The sequence below is a fragment of the Carassius auratus genome, chromosome 41 (genome assembly GCF_003368295.1).
Source record: "Carassius auratus strain Wakin chromosome 41, ASM336829v1, whole genome shotgun sequence".
NCBI lineage: Eukaryota > Metazoa > Chordata > Actinopteri > Cypriniformes > Cyprinidae > Carassius > Carassius auratus.
Window position 1 is genome coordinate 14,595,535 of NC_039283.1, and position 22,223 is coordinate 14,617,757.

Sequence of the window (22,223 nt, forward strand, 5' to 3'; positions counted from 1 at the left end):
ATAATAATAATAAAAGTTTGTGTAAAATGTAAAATAACTGTAACTGTTCATAGGAAGTAAATGCAGTGCTGTAGAAATCCGCATGATGGCAGTGTGGAATTACAAACGGAAATTACATTTCAGATTCGTATTAACTGTTATTAGGTACAACCTCTTAATAAACGCTGTAATACCACAGTGCCAAATCATGGTGGTACCACAGTACTGCTTTGAAAAATAATAACACAAAATAAAATAGGCCTAAATAAACTTTTTCTATTTATATATAGAATGGAAGGTGGTCAACATATGATGATTGCATTCAATAAAAATAATTTTATAAATTAAAACTTGGATGATTCTGAGCTTCTCTGCGATCATCAAGCTGCTAAGGTTGCTCATAAACCCCCGAAAACCAACATCACTGCATTGTATTGTATGATCAAGCTTCTCAATCTGCTCAAGCATCCCCCCATTTGGCATTTTGCATGGTCTACACACAGTACGTTCAATATTCTATACATTTAGATGCAAATAAATTCCCTTCTTGAGGTAGAAAGGCTATAAATGGCCGTGTGGTTACACAGATGACTTGATCTCTGTCAGTAATAGAAAGCCCAAGTGGTGTGGACTACATTATGGCTGTTTTCTTTCCTCTTACTCGCGTTCACATCCATGTGCTTCATCCCTCTCTCCCACTCTCTCGCCGCCTCTGTTTTTCCATGATTTCCTGTTCACGTTTGTTGGCAGAGGTTGTTGGTGCTGGTGTTGTGCCCGGTACTGTGTAATGGGGACCTTGTTGGGTTGGGCCCCATTTACTCACCACAGCCGAGCGCAGCACGGGCAGCTGTGCACCCTCATCGGCCTGCTTTTTCCAGCAGCGCTGGAGCACGCTGTGGGACATGTCTGTGAAAGCATTACATCATTGACTCGCTCTGTTTTGAGGCTCTCCAGAGCATTTTGCTTTCAATTCTGTTACCCTTCAGATTTTTACCAATAGTCAAATTTGTCGCCCTGAGACTTTGTGATTGTTGATGAGATTCAGATCCTTTTGTTTAAGGTCATCTATTTGCCGGAAAGTTGACTTTTCAGTATCTCAGTATATTTTCATGTTATTTATCCTTTGCGTCTATGACATCAACAGGAAGTAGATGGCCTAAAATTGTCTAATGGTATAAAGAGATAAACAGGTATACTGGTATAAAGCCTACAGTATATTTGATACTTCTAATGATGCTAAATGATCAACATGAGGAAAACTTCGCCCCAAATGTATTATACACAATCTACTGTCATCTGATTGATAGTTTATACTTTTTAGCAAGTATAATGATGTTTAGTATAATTCCAAATACATCCCCCTTCAAGTGTTTTTTTTTTTTTGCTGTGAAATTTACAATGATTTGTATAAAGTAAACATAAAAATACATTTGATATTGTTAGTAATATTTCAAAATGAAAACACGGAAGCAACTTAGGTTTGCTTGATTATCCATACCACATTTTTATTGATTTATATGACAATATCATAAACTGCAGATACTGTATCAGCCATAAAAGCCTGATGTGTCAAACATGATGCAAAACACAAAACACATTTGAAAACTTTTGTATATATTTTACCTGAAAACTGAATAAAATTTTCCACAAAAAAAAAAAATATATATTATGGGGTTGAAATTAATCCCTTATAAAACATGAGCTGTGATCAACTGCCCTTCATTTACGGCTGTTCTTTTTACCATTTTGTCTTAAATCTGATTCAAGACCACACAAATAGAAGCTATTCTGTGATGACTGATAGGGCGTTGAATATTTTGGTATTTCAAAGGTGTAATTTGGTCTCCTCATGTTACCAGATGTAAACCCCCAGACTCTATTAAGGAAGCAAATGACATAATGTTCAGACTCATAACTATTACAAATACTGGCCTTCCCTCGTTGGCAGTGGAAAATGCTGAATTCAGACGCACATGGCATCATGCCCTCACCGCTGCAGTCATACTGTATAAACTACTCAGAAATGCCGTTCATTATGTAATGGCTGCATTGTTCACTTCAAATGTTTCCAGTGCACATTTTAGGGGTTTATAGCATTATAATGTGCTGTGTGGTTTTTAAACGCTCAAGTGTGGTACAGTGGTAGGCCTGTGTATAGTATTTGTCATAAGGTTGCCAGGTTTTGAAATCACATGCAAGTCTTCAAAATTTTGGTTTTGTTTGACTTGACTGCCTAATTTACGTACATTTCTAATGGGCTTTTTCAAACCGCTCTTCAGCTCAGCTTATCATGTTTTAAACCTGCTTTAAACATTCCGGAAAAGCATTACACATTTATAGTTTTGGAGAAAAGGGTTAGCACTGTTTTCTCGTTTTCTTTCTTTGTTTTAGAATGTAAGGGCCACCTGTTCAGCAAGCAACAGCCAATCAAAAACTGAAGCTCATTAAATATTAATTCTTTAAATATTAACTTGTGCACATTTACAGAAACATTCACACACTGTATTTTGTTTCAACATGTGTTATTTGGAGCGAAGAACAGACTTAACATTTTACAGTTATGGACAAACGGAATGCTACAGTCGGGAATAAGCGTAACAAAGAAGTTATTTAAAGTCACGGTGTAATGGAAGTAGTGACAGATCTTTTCTTCTGTATTTTGACATACGTCTGAGTAAAAAAAAAAAAAAAGGTTGTGACATTCTGAGTCAAAATGTTAAAGAGTCTACATTCATTTAGAAAATAGATTGTGTGAATTTTTAAAGTTCATGTCGATTTCAAAAAGGTTATGTTTGTCCAGTCATTGATATTTACATCACCAATTTGTAAATGAGAATATTAACCCATTATTTATACATGTAAACTGTGAAATACTGATACCTGAACAGTAAAATTGATCCATGTGAAAACCAGAACCCCTTGGTGTTAACAATCTTTTATAAAAAGATAGATGCAGAGTAATCGCTTCCTCTGACATTTGCACTAAATGAAGTGCAGGCCAACTTTCCATACTAAATAATGTTTGTTTCTTCCTAAAAGTGTTCTCCTGAGGTAGACCGCCACTTCGAGTGAAACAAAGAGTATTGTCGGGGGAGTAGGCATGTATTCTTACACAAAGCATACCTCAACATTTCCATCCCTGCAGGCACTTCAAGACACGAGAGAGGCTGGAACATTCCATCAAGAAGATGAGACAGCCAACCTAATGATCATTCTTAGAATCGTTCAAACCTCGGGCAAAGTGCTGCTTAAACAAATCTGAATTAAGAATCCAAACAGCCATGCATGTTTTTCTTTGAGATGTGTATTTTATGACTGTTAGTTGCATTCAAGTGAATGTAAAACGCATCTTGAGTTATGAATTAATACTGGATTCAAACAACTGCCAAAATTAGATGCTCTTCTGGCTCTTGTGGAACATCTGGTTACATGTCATAGTCAGCAACACACACACACACACACACACACTCTCTCTCTGATCTGAATGGGTTTATTTTGATTAACTATATCTTGAAAAACTTGAATTCTGTAAATATAAACAATAATTATTTGTTCTTGCCTGACAGGGCCTTCATTATACCACTGACATGTGATACATTAATTTTTTGCCTTTGCCTGGGATATTGGTTTTGTACTTCTCATCGTGTGCTATTGGACTGATGTAAATATGCAGATCCATATAGAAGAATGAGAAATAAATATTATATGTACATTGAACCCTTAATTTAAAATCTGTTTTCTACAACTATAAAAGTGCAGTTTACAATCTAATATGTATTAAAAAAAAACAGCTTTTCTGTTTGTAGACTTATGTGTGGGTGTCTGTGAATCTCCTGAACTGATGTAACTGCAAACAAATGTTCTCCTTGCAACAACGCAATTGAACTGTTGTCAACTGTTGGACATGTTCATCATCAAAGGTGAGTCTAGTTCAGTCCAAGGTCAACTTGAGTCAAAGAGCTGATTAAACACATGATCTCTCGCCTGCGAACCTTTCTGGATGAGGTTTTCTGAAGTCTTCAGTCTCATGTGAATCACCGCTCTGATGTCAAATCGCAGTCAGGTTTCAGCTGTCATGTGTTCTCAAATTGCGGTCCCTGGGATGGGCCACCTTAAGTGCGAATTACTTATCATTCGGGTAAATTGAGTGTGTTCTGCCATAATGATTGATTATACGACTCATGTAAGATGTTTTGATGGCAGTTTTTAGATGATGGATAAGAAAAAAAAAAATCAAACCCAATTAGACCTGACATAAAAATGAGACTTTTTCACCTTTTCCTGGCAAACTGAATTAGTTGTGAGGGGACGGACAACTAACTGCAATGCATTAGAGATAAAATCCTTTAAAGTGTGGGGTCAGTGACCCAGCACTGACTGTGCACTTATGCCAATAACTGCACAGCTCTCCCACGGGATGATGTCTGGATGGCTGGGAGAAATATATAGACCATAAAGGAACAAAAACTGTCATAAAGCTTTGATTAAGGCCCAGGTTAAAAGACACAGGCAAGCAAAACGGCTGAGTTACGATGGCAGTCGAGGCTAGCCTTATTGTTCCCGTGACAGAGCTCTTAGCACGGGTGGCTCATTGTAAACAGCTCTTTTCCAAGGAGCAGACAGTCATTAATCGCCAAAGCAATCCCAGACTCCTCCGGTGTACCCTCAACATCAGAAATCACACTGCCGCCACCAGCACATTTGCTAAAGCTTAAAAGGTTGTGACTCTGTCTACTCTCAGCAGCTTGTGACTCTTTTTATTTTTACCCTATAATGGCTGACGTGTCAGTTTAACAGCTACGATGAACCTCACGAGCGTTTTCTTTGTTACTGTCTGTTGCAGGTGAAAATATACTATGACATTACATTAGATTCATAGTTCTAAAGCAGTTTTAATAGCTCCATTATTGTGTTTTTAAGATGTTGTATACAAAGGTTTCAGGCTCTTTAGCCAATAATAATGTTTCTAATAGACTGGGCATTGGATCTAAAACTACATTTTATGGCTTAAATCAGGCAGAATCTGGTACAAATTCCAGGTCATCAGTTTTAAAAATGTATAGTTTTACCCTTAAACTAATCTTTCAAATTTAAAAAATGTTTGGTTCATTTGGTAACCCTTTGAAATAAGGTCTTATTACTTAATGTTGGTTAATGCATCAACTAATATTAACTAATAATTAGCAAAGCATTTGTTACAATATTTATTAATCTCTGTTAATGATTAAAAAAATATTAATATTGAATATGTTCATTTGAGTTCACGTTAGCTCAGATTCCTTATATAATATTCACAGATACATCTTGTGTTTTTAATATTGTGTTAGTAAATGTTAAACTTCACCTTAACTTAGATTAATAAATGCTTTAGAAGTATTTTCCGTTGTTAGTTTACATGAAAGGGATTGTTCACCAAAAAAAAAAAGAAAAAGAAAAAATTCTGTCATCAAAAGACGATATTTTGAAGAGTGTGATTTTTTGTTATTATTTATTTTATTTTTTTTGTTACCAAAGATTCAAAACCACTGACTTCCATTGTATATATTTTTTCTGGAAATCAATGGCTACCGTCAACTGATACATTTTTCGAAATAACTTATTATGACAGAATTTTTATTTTTTGGGCAGCCTTACTGTAAAGTGTTACCAGTAATTTTCTATTTGTCATATGTTATTTTGTTTGCCAGAATATGAGTGTAGACTTTGTGAATGATTTAATACCATGTTTTGTAATACCAGCACCTGTTTACAGTTGGGATTAATAGAAAGTACTGAATGTCACAGAAATAAACAAAGGTATTAGTTTGTTTGCCCTTCGACGCCACCTGCATCGCATTACATCTGCCTGGCAATTATCTGCAGACAAAGCAGTCTGAACTTTGATTCTGTAACACCATCTTCTAAATTCAACACTTGCAGGCAGACATAATCCAACCAATAATTTATTTACCCCGACACTTTCATTATTTAGTTAGCACAGAGGCACTGGCAAGATGTGCACAATTAACAGAATTTGATAACTGAGCTGGGACATTTGGTGTCTTTAGTGTAACATCTCCTATAATAATAATAATAATAAAACATTTTTTTAATCAAAATCATTTGTTAACATCTCATGAGACGTCATCAGTATAATACACAGCATAAACAGGTTATTTGTTCATCAAATATTAAAATGAAAAATATTCTAAATATTTGAGTCTAGCTATAAATATATGAATTTATTATATACTTATTTAATATTAATAAACAAGTCAAGTGCTAGCTTCGATAATTTAACTAAACTGTTTATTTAGTTGTTTAATTGTCTATGTAAACTAATTATTTAATTTTTAAAAATATTTTTATAAGCAATGTATGACTAATTCACTGCTGCAAACAACAATAACAACTTGAAGTCAGACAGATGTTTGCTGGTGTTGCCTTCCGGCCGCCACACCCACTGGTACCGACCCCGCCCCGCCTGGCCCTCTAGCCCCGCCCCTCCGAGGAACCGCAATGATTTAGAAGTTCAGGAATCCCACGTGACGTCACCAAAGGGTGATGTAATGCTTCTCTAAATAGATCGTATTGTAATCTTTCCTCAGTCCAACGTGGTTCCTTCAGAAAGTGTGCTGCATCTTCTCCAGACTTCTGCGGTGAGTTGTTTGAGTTGTTTTCCATACCGATGCATCAATTCCTTCGCATTCACATTCACTTGCCGAGTCGGTGCCATTGAAATAATCATTCTCTTGAGCCTGAATAAGTGACAAGTTGTTGGGGATTCACATAAACACATTTCAAGTACTTTTACATAGTCTGTCTGGACAAAATCGTTCACGTTTCATGCAGAAAACAAACGGATCATGACTTATTCTCTTTCGGATCTCCAGGGATTGTTTGCATGTAACAGTTTTGCGCGTTGAATTTGCTTTGAATACCCAAATTGCGCGTTAACGGATCGTTTCGCATTAAACAGCTCGCTTCTTCTTCTTGATTCTGATATCAAACCATGTTGTTGCATGTTGCAAAACTTTGCGCGGAGTTATTGGTTTGCGCACAAGAAGCTGTCAAACACGATCGGTGTGTTACTACAGTTTTTACCTCTCTTGTTTGTCTGTGCATGTTTGTGGCAAGCCGTTTTAGCGCTTACTCCTTTAACGAACTCATTTTTATGTTACTATTACTTATGTCTTAATACTAGTAAAAAAATAAAATAATGTAGGGACAAATAGATTTTTCAGTTTCATTAGTAACTATTCATTACGTGTACTTTATTTAGTAGTATCCATTCAAGCACTATCTGTTGTAGTTTCCCTAGTATCAGTCATTGATTGTTTTTTTTTTATCTTAGAAGTATATAAAGTAGCCATTAAGACAAGGCATCAGCGCATATATGAACAAATATATAGTAAGAACTATTACTAGTAACAATTAAGATCAGTGCTTGTGTATCATAAATATGTACTCAGGACTAAAATATAAATACTGATCAAAGAATAGACAGCAGGAGTAGCGTGTTCGATAAAATATTACAGGAAACACTAATATTTACAGATGATATGGGTTCCACCAACATAATATGGAATACATAATTAATAGTTGAATACAGCAGGGGTTCTCAAAGTTTCCATTCAAAGGTCCGAATCTGAATTCTTATCAATGCTGAAAGGTCAGAAATAATTGTAACAATTTGTAACTTTATATGACAATTCGACTTTATATATGCTAATTATCATATTCATGATGTCATCAAGTCTTACTTTCATTTACTCTGTTACATAAAGTACTACATTTTTATACTAAATGCCCAAACAAGCAGTTTTCATGTACATATTTTATGTGTATGAAATAGTACCTCAGTTGTAACCTATTGTCACTTTAACTGAATTACTAAAATCTTGATTTATAACTGAAATATGCTGTTTATAATTGTTATATGTTGTTTTGTACTCATTAATTCACAAGTCTGTTGCGGTTTAGTCAGTTGAATGTGCTGTTAACTCTGCAGGACGGGAAAAACCTTGCGCTCACGGGGCAAAACAGGTGACAACATTCAACTGAATGAAAGCTGAAAGGTTTATCCAAAATGTCACTAGTTGCTATGCGCTTTGTCTCGCAAAAAAGTTGGTAAAAACTGCACTGGTTCATGCGCCCTTGTGTATGTCTGTATCTGTGTGTACACTTGAAATATGAAGTGGAGGCAGGTCCGGATCGAATTCCCTCCGGGTCCAGATCCCTTCTCAGGACTTTGAGAAGGGTTGGAATGTTAAAAATACAATTTAATTCCAGTAGCAACAGAATAGTTAATCGAATATGTACTAGTCACTTATTAATACCTGTCACTATTGGACTACCTGACAGTAGCAATAAGCAATGTTACAAGAAAAAAATGTTAAATTGGCTTGCCACAGCGCGCGCGTGTCCCGTTCGCGCAGTGACACGAGTGTTCTGCATTGTTCCTCTAAAGCGGCCCGGGACAATTAGTTTGTAGCGTTGAACCTGTTTTGTTTCATTCAACAGCATGCAGAAACTGAGGAACTTCGCTTGTCTCTGAATATTAGTGCGTCCCTATGTTTTATCCCGTCTCGAACAAGAGCTATCGCGACTTCCAGAGGGGTTCCAGTCCAGTCCAGTCCGATTTTTTATGATACAAGAATGGTTGACTTCAAGTTTGCGCTCGCTTGTATGAATCTTCGCACTGAATCACACGTTTGAGTTTGTAAGATTGTAACAAGTATGTTACAATATATCGAAGCATGACGTCACAACGCAGGTCAGTCAGACTGTTTGAGCGTTATATTCACAGATAAACTATAGATTCACGCAGGGAGGAAAATGGAAATATGAACTTAATTCTATCTCTTTGCTTCTAGGATGGAGATTAAATGAATAGTTCACCTAAAAATGAAAAGTCTGCATCATTTCTCACTTTCATGTTGATACAAAAACATGAAAGAGATGTTATTTAAGAGATGTTAAATTAAAATTAAATTAAATTAAATGTTAGATGTTGGGCAGAACGACAGCTCTAGTCGCTTTAATTGTTTGGGGGGAAAAATCTGTGAAAGTGAATCGTAACTGAATCTGTCAGTCTATAGTTCTGTATGCACCTCTCCGTTTGTGTACCAAGAAAGTGTATTTGTGTAAGAAAGAAAGTCATATGATTTCGGCAATATATCATGAGACAGCAAATAACTGGATATTTAATTTATAGCTTGAAAAAAAAAAAAAAAGAAGCATTTATTTAAATTATCTGTGAAATATACCACATTGTCACCTGTGAAATATGGCATATAGTAAAATTGACTGACTGGTATGTGGAAAAAAATGTCTATATGACCATAAAAAATATTCTTTTGCTCTCTGGTTTAATTAATTTGGCTGACTGAGTGTAAACATTATATATGTATATATGTATATGTATATAAAGTACATAAAATTCAAAAGGCTTTATAACATGTAGTGTATGCAGGTTTTCCTACATTTTTAAAATTGTGAGTGCAAATGACTGTTAAATACTTGGTGAAGTTTTTCATTTTTATTTTAATCTCACATGGTTAAAGGTGTTACTGTTTTCGTTTTGCCGTCACTTTTGTTCACTGAGCAACAACAACATTCCGATGCGTTCATATTTCAAATGTTTGTACCTCCGATACAAAAGTCATCCTGAAGTGCTCTAGGTCTCTGTAAGTTTATGTTTGTGAGGATGTGATGACTGACAGTGATTGAAGGTTGCCTTTGTGGGGCCCCTTCGTCTGCTCATTATGAAAGGTTTATAGCATCCTTTTGGATTGTCTGTATGCTTCTTATTCCTTGCCCTGGGCCCTGTGCTGATCCTACCTTGTACCTTTGCTGCTGAAGGCCTGCAGAGGACGGGGAGAGGTTGGATTTGAATTGCAGTGCAAGTTTGTGCATGCTTTAACCTTCACCACCCTATTCCTCCCCTTGGCCTGTGCACCATACTGTTTGAATTCAAATGTGTACCAGAGGAGAAAGCTCCTCACCGGTTCCCTGTGAAATTGTACTCCGGTCCCCTAATCCTCCTCGGTTGCCACATCGGGCCATTCTAAATTTGAAGTGTAATGAAATTTCCTGTGTTAAATGAAAACACCAGTGAAATAAAAGCCAAGCAGTGTATGACCACCGGTGAGCAAACATCTCACACCTGGCCTCGTGTCACATGGGGATATTGAGCGGTTTAGGTGGCTAAAAGACTAGCTCGAGGGTGGAAATGATACGGTAATATTTTTCATGAAAATGAATGAAGTGCATAATCGTATGTTTAAATGAACAGATTTGATGACAGTCTTTGTAGTACGGATTTCGCATGTCGGAGAACTTACATAGTGTGAACGTGAAATATTGCTGCAGGGGCCCGATTGTGTTGCACTGTTGGTTTTGGTTTTGGAATCTGGCCAGATGCGATATAAAAAGACGGCATATCTTAGGTATGTTTGACAATGCAGGGACACTAAAATAACAATATATTTTCAAATCTTGACTGATACGAAGAGAAGTTTGTAAAAACTTTTCTGCTGATTGAAGGGTTCTAAATAGAAACATCACATTTGATCAATACCTGATGGATAAAATCAGTTCCCGGCCAAACTACTGACTAATCACTAATGAACATCCAAAATGACCTTTTTGAAATAGCTTTTAATAATAATAAGAATTAACCAAGACAAAAAAAGTGAGAGCAAAATAAGACCGTTATGATAAAGACTAGTAGACGGAGACATGACTTTCTGAGAGCTGATAAGCGAGTGACAGAGAGAGAGACAGAAAACAGAAAAAAACGAGTGTTAGTGACTTGTCATTTAGCAGACGTGTTCTCGATGTCAGTCCGCTTACAGAAACACCCTGTCCAGACCATGTGTCCCCGAGGGCCGTGTGTCAGAAGTGACCTGGAGGCCAGACTGTAAGTAAAAAGATGTCTGGATAACATAACGGCACATTTGCATGTTTTGACTGCTTCGGGAGGAAACAGTTGACTAGACCAATCGGGCAGGGGAAAAAAATGCACATGCAAATTGTGTATGAAAGCGTTCACACAGCGGGGCTCATGCATATCCAAGGCTGGATTCAAACTCCTCATGTTTTCATCTTGAAAAGTTTTGAACGTGTTTATTTTCCACGCAGTTGGATAGTGTTTGTTAGCTGTCTAAGCAGTGTGTCAATATGCAGCCACAGCCATTAGTCTGTTTCGCTGCTGTATATGAAGGGGACTCGACTCTGGCTGTCATGGACTATTACAGCTGTGTCTCATTAGGCTGTTGTAGACCATAATGCTGTTACTCTTTTGCACAAAACTTGCATAAGGGTGCTGTAAAATTCCCAAAACAGGTGTTAAGAGACATTGGTAAAGTTCGTGATCACCTGTGATGCACGACGTGCAGCCAAATTCTGCAACAGTGTTTTCACGGTTGCAATAAAATAATAATAAGCATTTGTTGCCCTCTTATAATAAGACCACACAGTGTCCACAGAGCTCTGCAGATTTTTTATGAAATAATTTGGTCGATTTGACATTGCTTTCAGCTACCAAAAAGTAGTTCCAGTTTCAATGCTGGGGAAAGTTAGTTTCAAAAGTAATGCATTACAATATTGCATTACTCTTTATAAAAAAAGCAACTAATTGCATTACTTTTTAATGAAAAGTAAAGCATTAATTTACTTTTGCATTACTTTTTCTCATCTGGGCTGGGCTTGCTTGTTTGTTTTTATGTAAAAAGTTATATTTTTGACAAACGTGAAAGGCTTTTCACACCAAAGGTGAAATGAATAAGCCTGGCTGAAGGAAATGTAAATTCACGTCTGTGAAGTAGAGGCTTCGGCTCAAGCAAACCTTTCAGCTGTGCTGCCATTCTGGATTGCATAAAAAAAGACGCAGGAAAAGAAAGTTCAACACACTTCAGCAATAGAAAAAAATTAAACACAAATGTCATTTATCTGAAGTAAATATGCTTATCAGTATGGTTGAATTGGATCATCGGGTGTCAGGAGCAAAGACACTAGTTGATAGAATGGGATTAAATACTTAAAATGACTTACTCCCAATTTCTCTCAACTTGGGGACAGGAGAGCTGCCAGTCAGTAAATGGGAAAACTGGCATTACTTATTTGAAAGAGTAACTCGGATATTTTCTTGTAAATTAAAAAGTAATGCATTCCTTTACTAATCATTTATAGAAAGTAATATGATTATGTAACTCCCCCAAGACAGCAGTTGAAAAGTGTCACCCTATTTAAATCAAACACACAGAATTTCAATGGTCCAGAGCAGAAAGAGTCCATCTTAGCCTGCTTTTTACATTCTCATAGATTTATTTTTAGAATGCAGGGGTGGAAAGCGGGACATACAGTCAGAATCACGCACCCAGGCACCCTATAGATCATCAGGAGTTGAATAGAATGAGCCGCCCTTGAGACTGAAGCACAATTGGCGCCTGATATATTCCACAGAATCACACTCTGATCCTAATGGCGACAGAAGTAGAGGGCTCAGCATGAGCCCACGTAAGAAAACAGATTGCAAACTACGTCCCATCAGCATCAGAAGAGCGGCCCGATTACACTCCATGTGTGTAGCTGAACGGCTGGCATACCGTTCCAGTGTCATTCTGTCATCCATGGCATTTAGCAGCATCGTGGCACGGAGGAAGGGATTCCTGCGCACATGGTGAGCTGTAATAGAGAGAGATTTGTCATTGAAATGTAATCACCTCTTGTTAAATCGACACTAGAAATAGTTCAGAGTTTTGTTATATTTTTACCCTTTATACTCCTCTACCTAATTTGTCACACTGTTAGTGTTGTCATATATTATTGCATTGAGGCAAATGGGGCAACTATATTTTACCATTAACAATTCATTTTAAAACGCACCTGGGTCAGTTGATATAGTAATATATTGAACCTAGTATTAAGTAAAAAAATATCAAGTAAAAAAATATCAAGGTTACTCAACTAATGCAATATTTATAATGAAGACAATTTCCAAATAAAAGATTTAAGAAAATGTAATTGTTTAGCTTTCATTATTGCTCAGAAAAAGTTTTGTTGAATGCAATGATAAAAAACGAATAAAATAAATATTAAAAATAAAGTTAGTTCACTAAGTCGGCCAACATGTAGGAAAATAAAATATAATACAGAAATGTATATCATGAAGATAAATTATGTCATAATATGTGACCCAAGTAAAACAAGTCTAAGCCGCTGGGATACGTTTGTAGCAACAGCCAAAAATACATTGTATGGTTCAAAATTATAGATTTATTTTTTTATGCCAAAAACATTAGGATATTAAGTAAAGATCATGTTCCACAAAGATATTTTGTACATTTCCTACTATAAATATATCAAAACTTAATTTTTGATCATTAATATGCATTTTTAATGCAACTTTAAAGGTGAATTTCTTATTATAGTATTTCGGCCTGTCCTAACAAACCATACATCAGAAACGGAAAGCTTATTTATACAGCTTTCAGAAGATTTATAAATCTCATTTTCAACAAATTGACCCTTATAACTGATTTTGTGGTCCAGGGTCACATATAATAAATTATAAATTGATAACTAATGTTTAAAAAAAAAATCAAATAAAAACTTTTACCTGAATTTTTTTATTTTATTTATTATTTCTTTAAAATGATGCATACACTGAATGTGTTTTACTTGGTACTTACACTACATGATATTTTGAAAGTTTATAAATTGAACTTTTATTAGATTGTATAGAAGTTTTCTTTTATAACCCGTTTCCTGTTCTTCACCTTGGATGTCTTATTTGTCATTGATTCGGCTAAGAAGAGCTGCTAAAGTCATGGCTGGCGAGGTATTAAAAGGACAGTTTAGGTGTCAGAAGAGTTGCTAATGACTGGCAGTTCATTGATACGCTGACCTCAGTGCCGTGTGTCTGGGTTAGCCAGAGACTTGCGTGCACAACACAGAGAGGATCGTTTACATCTTACTCTGTGGTCAGCGACGGCTCCAAGGCGACGAAGGAGCAGGCGGCACTTTAGGGGTCAGTTTTAGGTTCTTAAGCTTCCCTCCTAGAGCTTAGACTAAACCTTTACAACTTTGAATGCCCTCTCCCAGGGCATAAGACACCGAATCCTCACTGAGATTCCATCACACTCTCTCCGGGAACCACAGAGTTGGTTATCACTGGCACACGATACACTGGTGACATAATGTGATTTGAATTTCTCTCCTTTGCTTTGTGTTCAGGTATATGAGGAGCCAGTGACAGTGATGAACTCCGAGCAGGAAAGGCCGTTCATGTGCAGCGCCCCGGGCTGCTCTCAGGTGAGTCTGATAAGACAATAGCAAAGACGAACGCCGCTCCTGTAACACGAGAAAGCTCTTTCTCGATGTGAAACTGCGCCACAGACAACAACAGTGAAATGGTATCTTGTTGAGGCAAATGTCATCCGCTGGGTCTTGATATAAGATATAAGATTTTTGGCTTGGTATTTCTTTGGATGCGGTGAACTCCTCATAGATATGGTAAATAATCTTTCTCTTAATGCATATATTCGTCTAGCTTAGATTTAACCATTACAGTTATTATATTTAAATAAAATAAAAACTTAATCCATGAAAAAACCTTTCTCACTTGAAATAAAGCTAACTTGAACTCAATGAAATATATATAAAACGTATTTTATTTCAGTTAGAGGCCAAGGCAACATCTAGTTTGACTTTCTGTATTAATGTAACCAAAACTAAAACCATAACTTGAAAAAAAAAAAAAAAAACTTTAGCTGATTTCTACATTTTTCATTTTTACTTAGTTTAACTTTGTTAACTATAAAAATGAGAAGTGAAAAAAAAAAAGAATAAAAGCTATACAGACGTATTTAATAAAAATGTCAAAACAGCTAAATAAAATAGCTCAAATTAGAGTGAAAACGGAAAATATTCAAATAAGACACATTCAAAATATGAATGAAACCTAGGATATTATCTCAATGATACTAAAACAACTGGTTTTGCTTTGAGGATCCAGATATTATGATGGTCACCCAATTTTTTTTTGTATGTATTTTTCCCCCTTATTTTCACAATCAAAACACACAGATCACAATCCACCTGTTTTGCACAATTAGACTAGGCCTGTCACAATCTGTTTGAGCAGATTCAATATTCCTCTCAGGTGCTCTTAAACATCAATTAAGATAATGTAATTGCGATAATGAGAAGGTATTTTCAAACAGAAAGGTGTTCTCGCCATCTATTCAGACAGAGAGTTTATGCCTAAGGCTCAAGTTGCCTTCAGTGGTAAGTATAAGATTGCTTGATAGTCACTAATTGTAAGATTCTGTTTTCAGAAACACAAAATGGGAAGAAAACAAGCCTCTGCTGTTTAAGTTTGTTAAGTGTGATTAAATTGCAACCAGTTGTTTCCATGTTCTCCAGAGATTCCCGACGGAGGATCATCTAATGATTCATCGACACAAGCACGAGATGACCCTCAAATTCCCCTCCATTAAAAATGACAACATGCTGTCAGGTGAGACAGACCTCACACACACACACACACACAGCTCATGTGTTAGTCTCTTTTTAGCGTCTGTCTTTGATTAGGTGTATTAACCAGGATGCATGACTTGGCAGATGTGTAGGTGTAGTTTTAAATGCAGAGCCATGTGGCTAAAATAATATTTGTGCTGTGCTCTGCCTCGCTCCCCTAATCCCAGTCATCAACCCGTACCATGAGTTCCATATCAATCAGACCGCCGGCCCTCTCAGGGGACGAGGGGAAGGGGGAACAGCGCAGGGAAGAAAAGAAAACAAGCCTCAACAGCTATGATGGAAAAGTGGTCCATTATTGGCATTGTGATTTTGACTACACTTTCTGAACAAATGGTTTGCATTTCAACACTTGCAAAATGACGATGCAAGTCCTATAGATTGGTTTTGAAAAACAAACCGAATTTGTGTGATATTTAAGATGTGCCTCTCGTTTTTATTTATATAATGAAATTATGCATAATTATAACCATATGAAGCCATGAATAGAAATAACTTGGCACATGCACTATTTGTTAATAATAATATACATTTATATTTAAATATATCTATGTAATTCATCCTCTTCTGATAAGATACTGTAACACAGATCAGAGATCCTGAAATCAAACCCATGACGGGATTCTACTGGATGTGCGGTTCGGTCTAGACTGTAATATTCATTGTTCGTTTGATGAAGTACAAGATAATGAGTTATGTGGTTCCAGTAGCGGCTAGAAATTATCATCCCACCACAAGCTCAATAAAAGGTGTGTGTGTGATTTCTCAGTGGAGCGTGTTTGAGGCAAAGAGGTTGAGCAGATGAGAGGTAGTGAGAGAAGGAGCGCATGTGCACCTTCGTTAGCAAGCGTGTTACTGAAAGAAGGGCCTGCATAGTAAACAATGCAGAGCGAGTGAGAAACCCACAGCTGGAGCCGAATTCACGAAACATTCTTAAGAAAAAAAAAATATGTTCTTAAGAACTTAAGATTTTTTTAAAGAATTGCACATTGTTACAAACTTACTGGAATTTTTCTTAAGAAATTTCTTCACTTATTTCTCTGGTCCCAGAAATCTGATCTGCAACTCTGACAAGGGTAAATAATGAAAAGGACGCAGCCTGAGTGGAGAGAGACACGGCATGAAGCTAGAAATGCATCCTAGTTCCATGGATCACATGGTCCCGCCAGAAGCTTTTATTTAGCTGTTTGGGTTGGGTTCAGTTTGCATAGAGAATGAACCGCAAACTTGTTTTTAACTTTGAGATGCATAGTCGTTGTCAGGGAGCCCACATCCAGAATTTTGTTCATGCAGAGTTGACAATAACTGACCGATCGTATCCATTTCGGTTTCATTTTTTCCCCCCTGCAGTTTTCTGCACATTAGTTTCACCACATGACTTTGATTTGGTGACAAATGTCAAGTATTTATAATATTAAAAAAGACTTCACTGCTTATTTTTGATGTATAATTAATGATAAAAGATAATAAGAAATAATAAGTGTGAATAATTAATAAATAATAGCATTGTCTTCCATTACAGATTTTACCCTTTTAATGGGGGTTTATTGTTCTTGTTTTACTTGCCCTCAAAGATTTTAAAATTATTTTAAATTCAGAATTAATGTGCATGGGATGACCAAAAATGGGATCCTTTCTTCGGTAACCAAACCTATTAGTACGGAGCCAGAAGAGTCTCAATAAAGATAAATGCACACACTACAGTCACATATGCACACACAGGATTCATAGATGCACACACATGATTCATAAATACACACACAAGATGCACAAATGCGCACAAAATTCACAAATGCACACACAAAATTTAAAAAGCACAGAAGATTCACAAATGCATACAAAATTCAGAAATGCACACAAAAATCAGAAATACACACACAATTCAGAAATGCAAACAACATTTACAAATGCACTCAAGATTCACAAATGCACAGGACAAGATTCACAAATGCACAGGACAAGATTCAGAAATGTATTTCTGATGCACACACACATATATCTTGATTCACAAACTGCTTGCGGTCTGTGAACTTCACTGCATTTGTGTGTGAATTTTGAGACTCCCCTGACTTGGCTCAACACACAAATGCTTTTTTTTAAACAGGGAATGATCTGCAACCAATCAGATATCTCCCTTCTTTTAGCCAATCACAAGAATGCACCCCATGTGGGGGGATTGTTTACTTATAAGCCAATCACATGAACGTGTTCACACAGCAATTGTATTAAATTGTATGAAAATACAGATGTTTAGATTACAATTCAGGTTTATTTTTTATTATTTTTTACTAAATATAAATTTAAAAATGTCTCAATACATATAGCCCAGTGACTGCAGAAAAAAAGTTAACCATGGATTCATAAATTTGCAATAGGCAATTATTTCATTTTATTGAAATATTTTAATGAAAGTAAAAAAAAAATGTTTAAACCTTTATGAATATTTAAATATATCTAAATATTCTTTTGGATGCAATATAGAAGTCACTTTAATTATAATATTCAGTCCCTACATGAAGAGAGAGTCAGTGGTCCGCTGCGAGAGGAAACTGGCTCTCTGGCTGCAAAAAGTGGGTCTCCGGCTGTCGTTCACTTAGGAAAGTGAGTTGATCGCTGCTTGAGGAAAGTGAATCGTTCGCTGAGGAAAGTGAGTCGCTCGCTGCGTGACTCGTGAGGAAAGTGAATCGTTCGCTGAGGAAAGTGAGTCGCTCGCTGCGTGACTCGTGAGGAAAGTGAATCGTTCGCTGAGGAAAGTGAGTCGCTCGCTGGGTGAGGAAAGTGAGTCGATCGCTGCGTGACTCGTGAGGAAAGTGAATCGTTCGCTGAGGAAAGTGAGTCGCTCGCTGGGTGAGGAAAGTGAGTCGTTCGCTGCGTGACTCATGAGGAAAGTGAATCGTTCGCTGAGGAAAGTGAGTCGCTCGCTGGGTGAGGAAAGTGAGTCGTTCGCTGCGTGTCTCGTGAGGTAAGTGAGTCGCTCGCTGGGTGAGGAAAGTGAGTCGTTCGCTGCGTGACTCATGAGGATAGTGAGTCGTTCGCTGCGCAAAGTGGGTCGCTGGCTGCGCAAAGTGAGTCGCCGGCTGTGTGAGGTAAGTGAGTCGTTCGCTGAGGAAAGTGAGTCGTTGGCTGCGTGAGGAAAGTGAGTCGTTCGCTGATTGGCTTATAAGTAAACAATCCCCCAAGTGGGGTGCATTCTTGTGATTGGCTAAAACAAGGGAGATATCTGATTGGTTGCAGATCATTCCCTGTTTAAAAAAAGGCATTTGTGTGTCGAGCCAAGTCAAGGGAGTCTCAAAATTCACACACAAATGCAGTGAAGTTCACAGACCGCAAGCAGTTTGTAAATCAAGATATATGTGTGTGTGCATCAGAAATACATTTCTGAATCTTGTCCTGTGCATTTGTGAATCTTGAGTGCATTTGTAAATGTTGTTTGCATTTCTAAATTGTGTGTGTATTTCTGAATTTTGTGTGCATTTCTGAATTTTGTATGCATTTGTAAATCTTCTGTGCTTTTTAAATTTTGTGTGTGCATTTGTGAATTTTGTGTGCATTTGTGTATCCTGTGTGTGTATTTATGAATTATGTGTGTGCATGTATGAATCCTATGTGTGCATATGTGACTGTAGTGTGTGCATTTATCTTTATTGAGACTCTTCTGGCTCCATATATTAGGCCTTCGTTGTCATTGTAAACAGTTAAACTAACATGCCCTGCTAAATTCTGATGTATTTTTTTTCCTTGAATGTTTCTAGACCAGACACCAACCCCAACGCGCTTCTTGAAGAACTGCGAGGAGGTGGGTCTCTTCAGCGAGCTGGACTGCTCTATCGAACAGGAGTTTTGCAAGGCTCAGGAGGAGGAGGACAGCAAACAGGTGAGATTATAGAGTGCGTCTGGCATTTGTGATCCCCAGTGCTAACAGCCACTGTCACTACTACCCCATCCGCCATAACAAGAAGTGACTGAAGTCTCTCAGCTTTGGATAGATCACACACATACATGACAGGCAGGTGGAGGTTCTGGTCATGAGCTGGGCCTGAGCCGGAGCTAGTTACATAGGACCAGCACATGACCAGCTCATGACCAGCTTTAAAAAGGGAATATCTACAGTAGTACAGCGCCACAATAATGAGAATGCAATACATGTGCTATGTTATGAATTGTAATCAGACACATTTCAAAATGCAACAAAGCATCTGCATATTGTTAAAAACAGTTTAGTGTAATAATAATTTTATTAATTTACCCACAGTTTGTGTATGCTATGTGTTTCTTAAAAGAGTATTGTGATGTTAGTCTAGCAACCTGCTAATGTCAGACTTTATTGAAAGCATTTCAAAACAGTTACCTTCTGTCATTTTTGTGGTTCCATGATGGTTAGGTTGCTTGTTACTTGGCAGTAGGCTGGGATTCAACTCACTAGGCTTTGGAACAGAGCTTATACAGTATCTGCCTTTTTTATTTTTTTCTTGCTCCATGTTAAAGGGGATTTGTGTAATTTATGCACCAGTAATGACACTAAACCAGTGAAAGACTCATACCAAACATTCCATGCACCTTCCTTTATTTGGACAAACAAATTGGTATTTCTACCCTGAGTTCACCAGCTACCCTGCTGAAAAAAACACAGCATATGCTGGTTAGGTATGTTTTCATGCTGGGATGCTGGTCCTTTTGTTGGTTAATGCTTGTCCTTTGCTTGTTTATGGTGGTCCTTTTGCTGGTTCATGCTGGTCCTTTGCTTGTTTATGCTGGTCCTTTTGCTGGTCCTTTGCTTGTTTATGCTGGTCCTTTTGCTGGTCCTTTGCTTGTTTATGCTGGTCCTTTTGCTGGTCCATGCTGGTCCTTTGCTTGTTTATGCTGGTCCTTTTGCTGGTTCATGCTGGTCCTTTGCTTGTTTATGCTGGTTCTTTAGCTGGTTCATGTTGGTCCTTTGGCTGGTTAATGCTGGTTCTTTGCTTGTTTATGCTGGTCATTTTGCTGGTTCATGCTGGTCCTTTGCTTGTTTATGCTAGTCCTTTTGCTGGTCCATGCTGGTCCTTTGCTTGTTTATGCTGGTCCTTTTGCTGGTTCATGCTGGTCCTTTGCTTGTTTATGCTGGTCCTTTTGCTGGTCCATGCTGGTCCTTTGCTTGTTTATGCTGGTCCTTTTGCTTGTTCATGCTGGTCCTTTGCTTGTTTATGCTGGTTCTTTAGCTGGTTCATGTTAGTCCTTTTGCTGGTTCATGCTGGTCCTTTGCTTGTTTATGCTGGTCCTTTTGCTGGTTCATGCTGGTCCTTTGCTTGTTTATGCTGGTCCTTTTGCTGGTTCATGCTGGTCCTTTTGCTGGTTCATGCTGGTCCTTTTGCTGGTTCATGCTGGTCCTTTTGCTGGTTCATGCTGGTCCTTTGCCAGCACATGACCAGCATAAACCAGCAAAGGACCAGCATAAACCAGCATCCCTGCATCAAAACATACCTAACCAGCATATGCTGTTTTTTTCAACAGGTTAGTTGACCAATGTTGTAATGTTGAACTGCTTTTTCAAATTTGCATACACATACTGTACAAGCGCACACATAGAATGAGACTTTGACAATCATTTTACTCTACAGCAAGCCAATCATACTAAGTTATAATACATGTGTAACAGATTCTGACCTAATAGACTACCTAGGACATTGATAGAAACATTCTCATGTTTTTCAAAGTGATAAACGGATGGTAATTGTAAAGCCATGGTGATAACCTGGAGGTATTTTTATCATATACCGTCAAGGTCTGACAATGACGCACACAGACACCTTCAACCCTAATGAGTGTTTTACCACTTGCACCACAACTGTGTCACAATATGACTGGGCTCAATGAACACCACCTTACTGTGCTGTAAATAAACTGATGGTGTCTGTTAATCTGGGGAGTTTACACTTGAGGTTTAGGGTTAGTACACCTTGCCAAGTCAGCAAGCAGCAGGCTGTAGCAGGGCTTTGCTGAGCTCAGGTGAAGACAGGTGAGAGGAAGATATCGCCCAGAGCTTTTTCACTTGTCTTAAGTGTACTGAAATCAAACGTGGAAGCCGAATCTCATGTCAAGGATGTGATTTTTAGGGTAGTTAGCTACTTTGTGTTTTAATGGGATATATACCATGTTATAATTTAACACAAAATCTACTCCCAGTTCAGTTTAACCATGATGCTAAATTTGCTAAAATATGGCCGCACTCTGAGTCATTGTCATTATTTTTAGAGACGCACCCCTTTCCTTGTAAATTTGGCCATTTGTAGATTGCGTCGTATTCTCAAAACTCTGTTTAAGGTAATCAGACAAGCAGTAAGCAACAATTACTGAAAAGCCAGAAAAAAACTTTTCTGAAAGAGATGTTTGTATAATTTTTTTTTACTGAGCTTGGCTGCAGTTATTTGTGTAATGATGATCAAATGATTAAGAAAAGCATTATAATTGATCTCAGTAAAGTACATCAGATTGCAGTAGTTTGCTGTATGTTATTGCTGTGTTCAGCACAGATTTTGTGTGTGCATTTGTGGCATAAGCTGATTGTGTGAAAATCCTTTCGTGCACACTAAAGCTACATAGACAATGCAAATAAACGGCACGGTCAGAATCACAAATTATTCTCGGCAAATCTCTCTCCTCTTTAACAAAGTGCTTGGATAGTTGATGCAAATAAAGAAAACTACTGAAGAAAATCAGTACATTTCTGTCCACTTGTTTATCTT

The 22,223-nt window shown here is 37.4% G+C and overlaps 1 protein-coding gene across 3 annotated transcripts in view; it reads left to right on the forward strand.

Annotated features, from left to right (window-relative positions):
- Window positions 1-6,498: 6,498 nt before the first annotated feature.
- Window positions 6,499-22,223, forward strand: part of LOC113060178 (cyclic AMP-responsive element-binding protein 5-like) — a 69,130-nt gene continuing 53,405 nt past the window's right edge. The window contains exons 1-4 of one of the 3 annotated variants that reach the window (XM_026229065.1): window positions 6,499-6,617; window positions 14,200-14,277; window positions 15,391-15,484; window positions 19,257-19,378. In XM_026229065.1, the coding sequence (XP_026084850.1) occupies window positions 14,224-14,277; window positions 15,391-15,484; window positions 19,257-19,378 (270 nt within the window). In that variant the 5' untranslated portion in view covers window positions 6,499-6,617; window positions 14,200-14,223. Of the gene's footprint in view, window positions 6,618-8,344; window positions 8,735-9,444; window positions 12,644-14,199; window positions 14,278-15,390; window positions 15,485-19,256; window positions 19,379-22,223 lie in introns of those variants that run through there. The other 2 variants (XM_026229066.1, XM_026229064.1) reach the window with 2 other exon arrangements.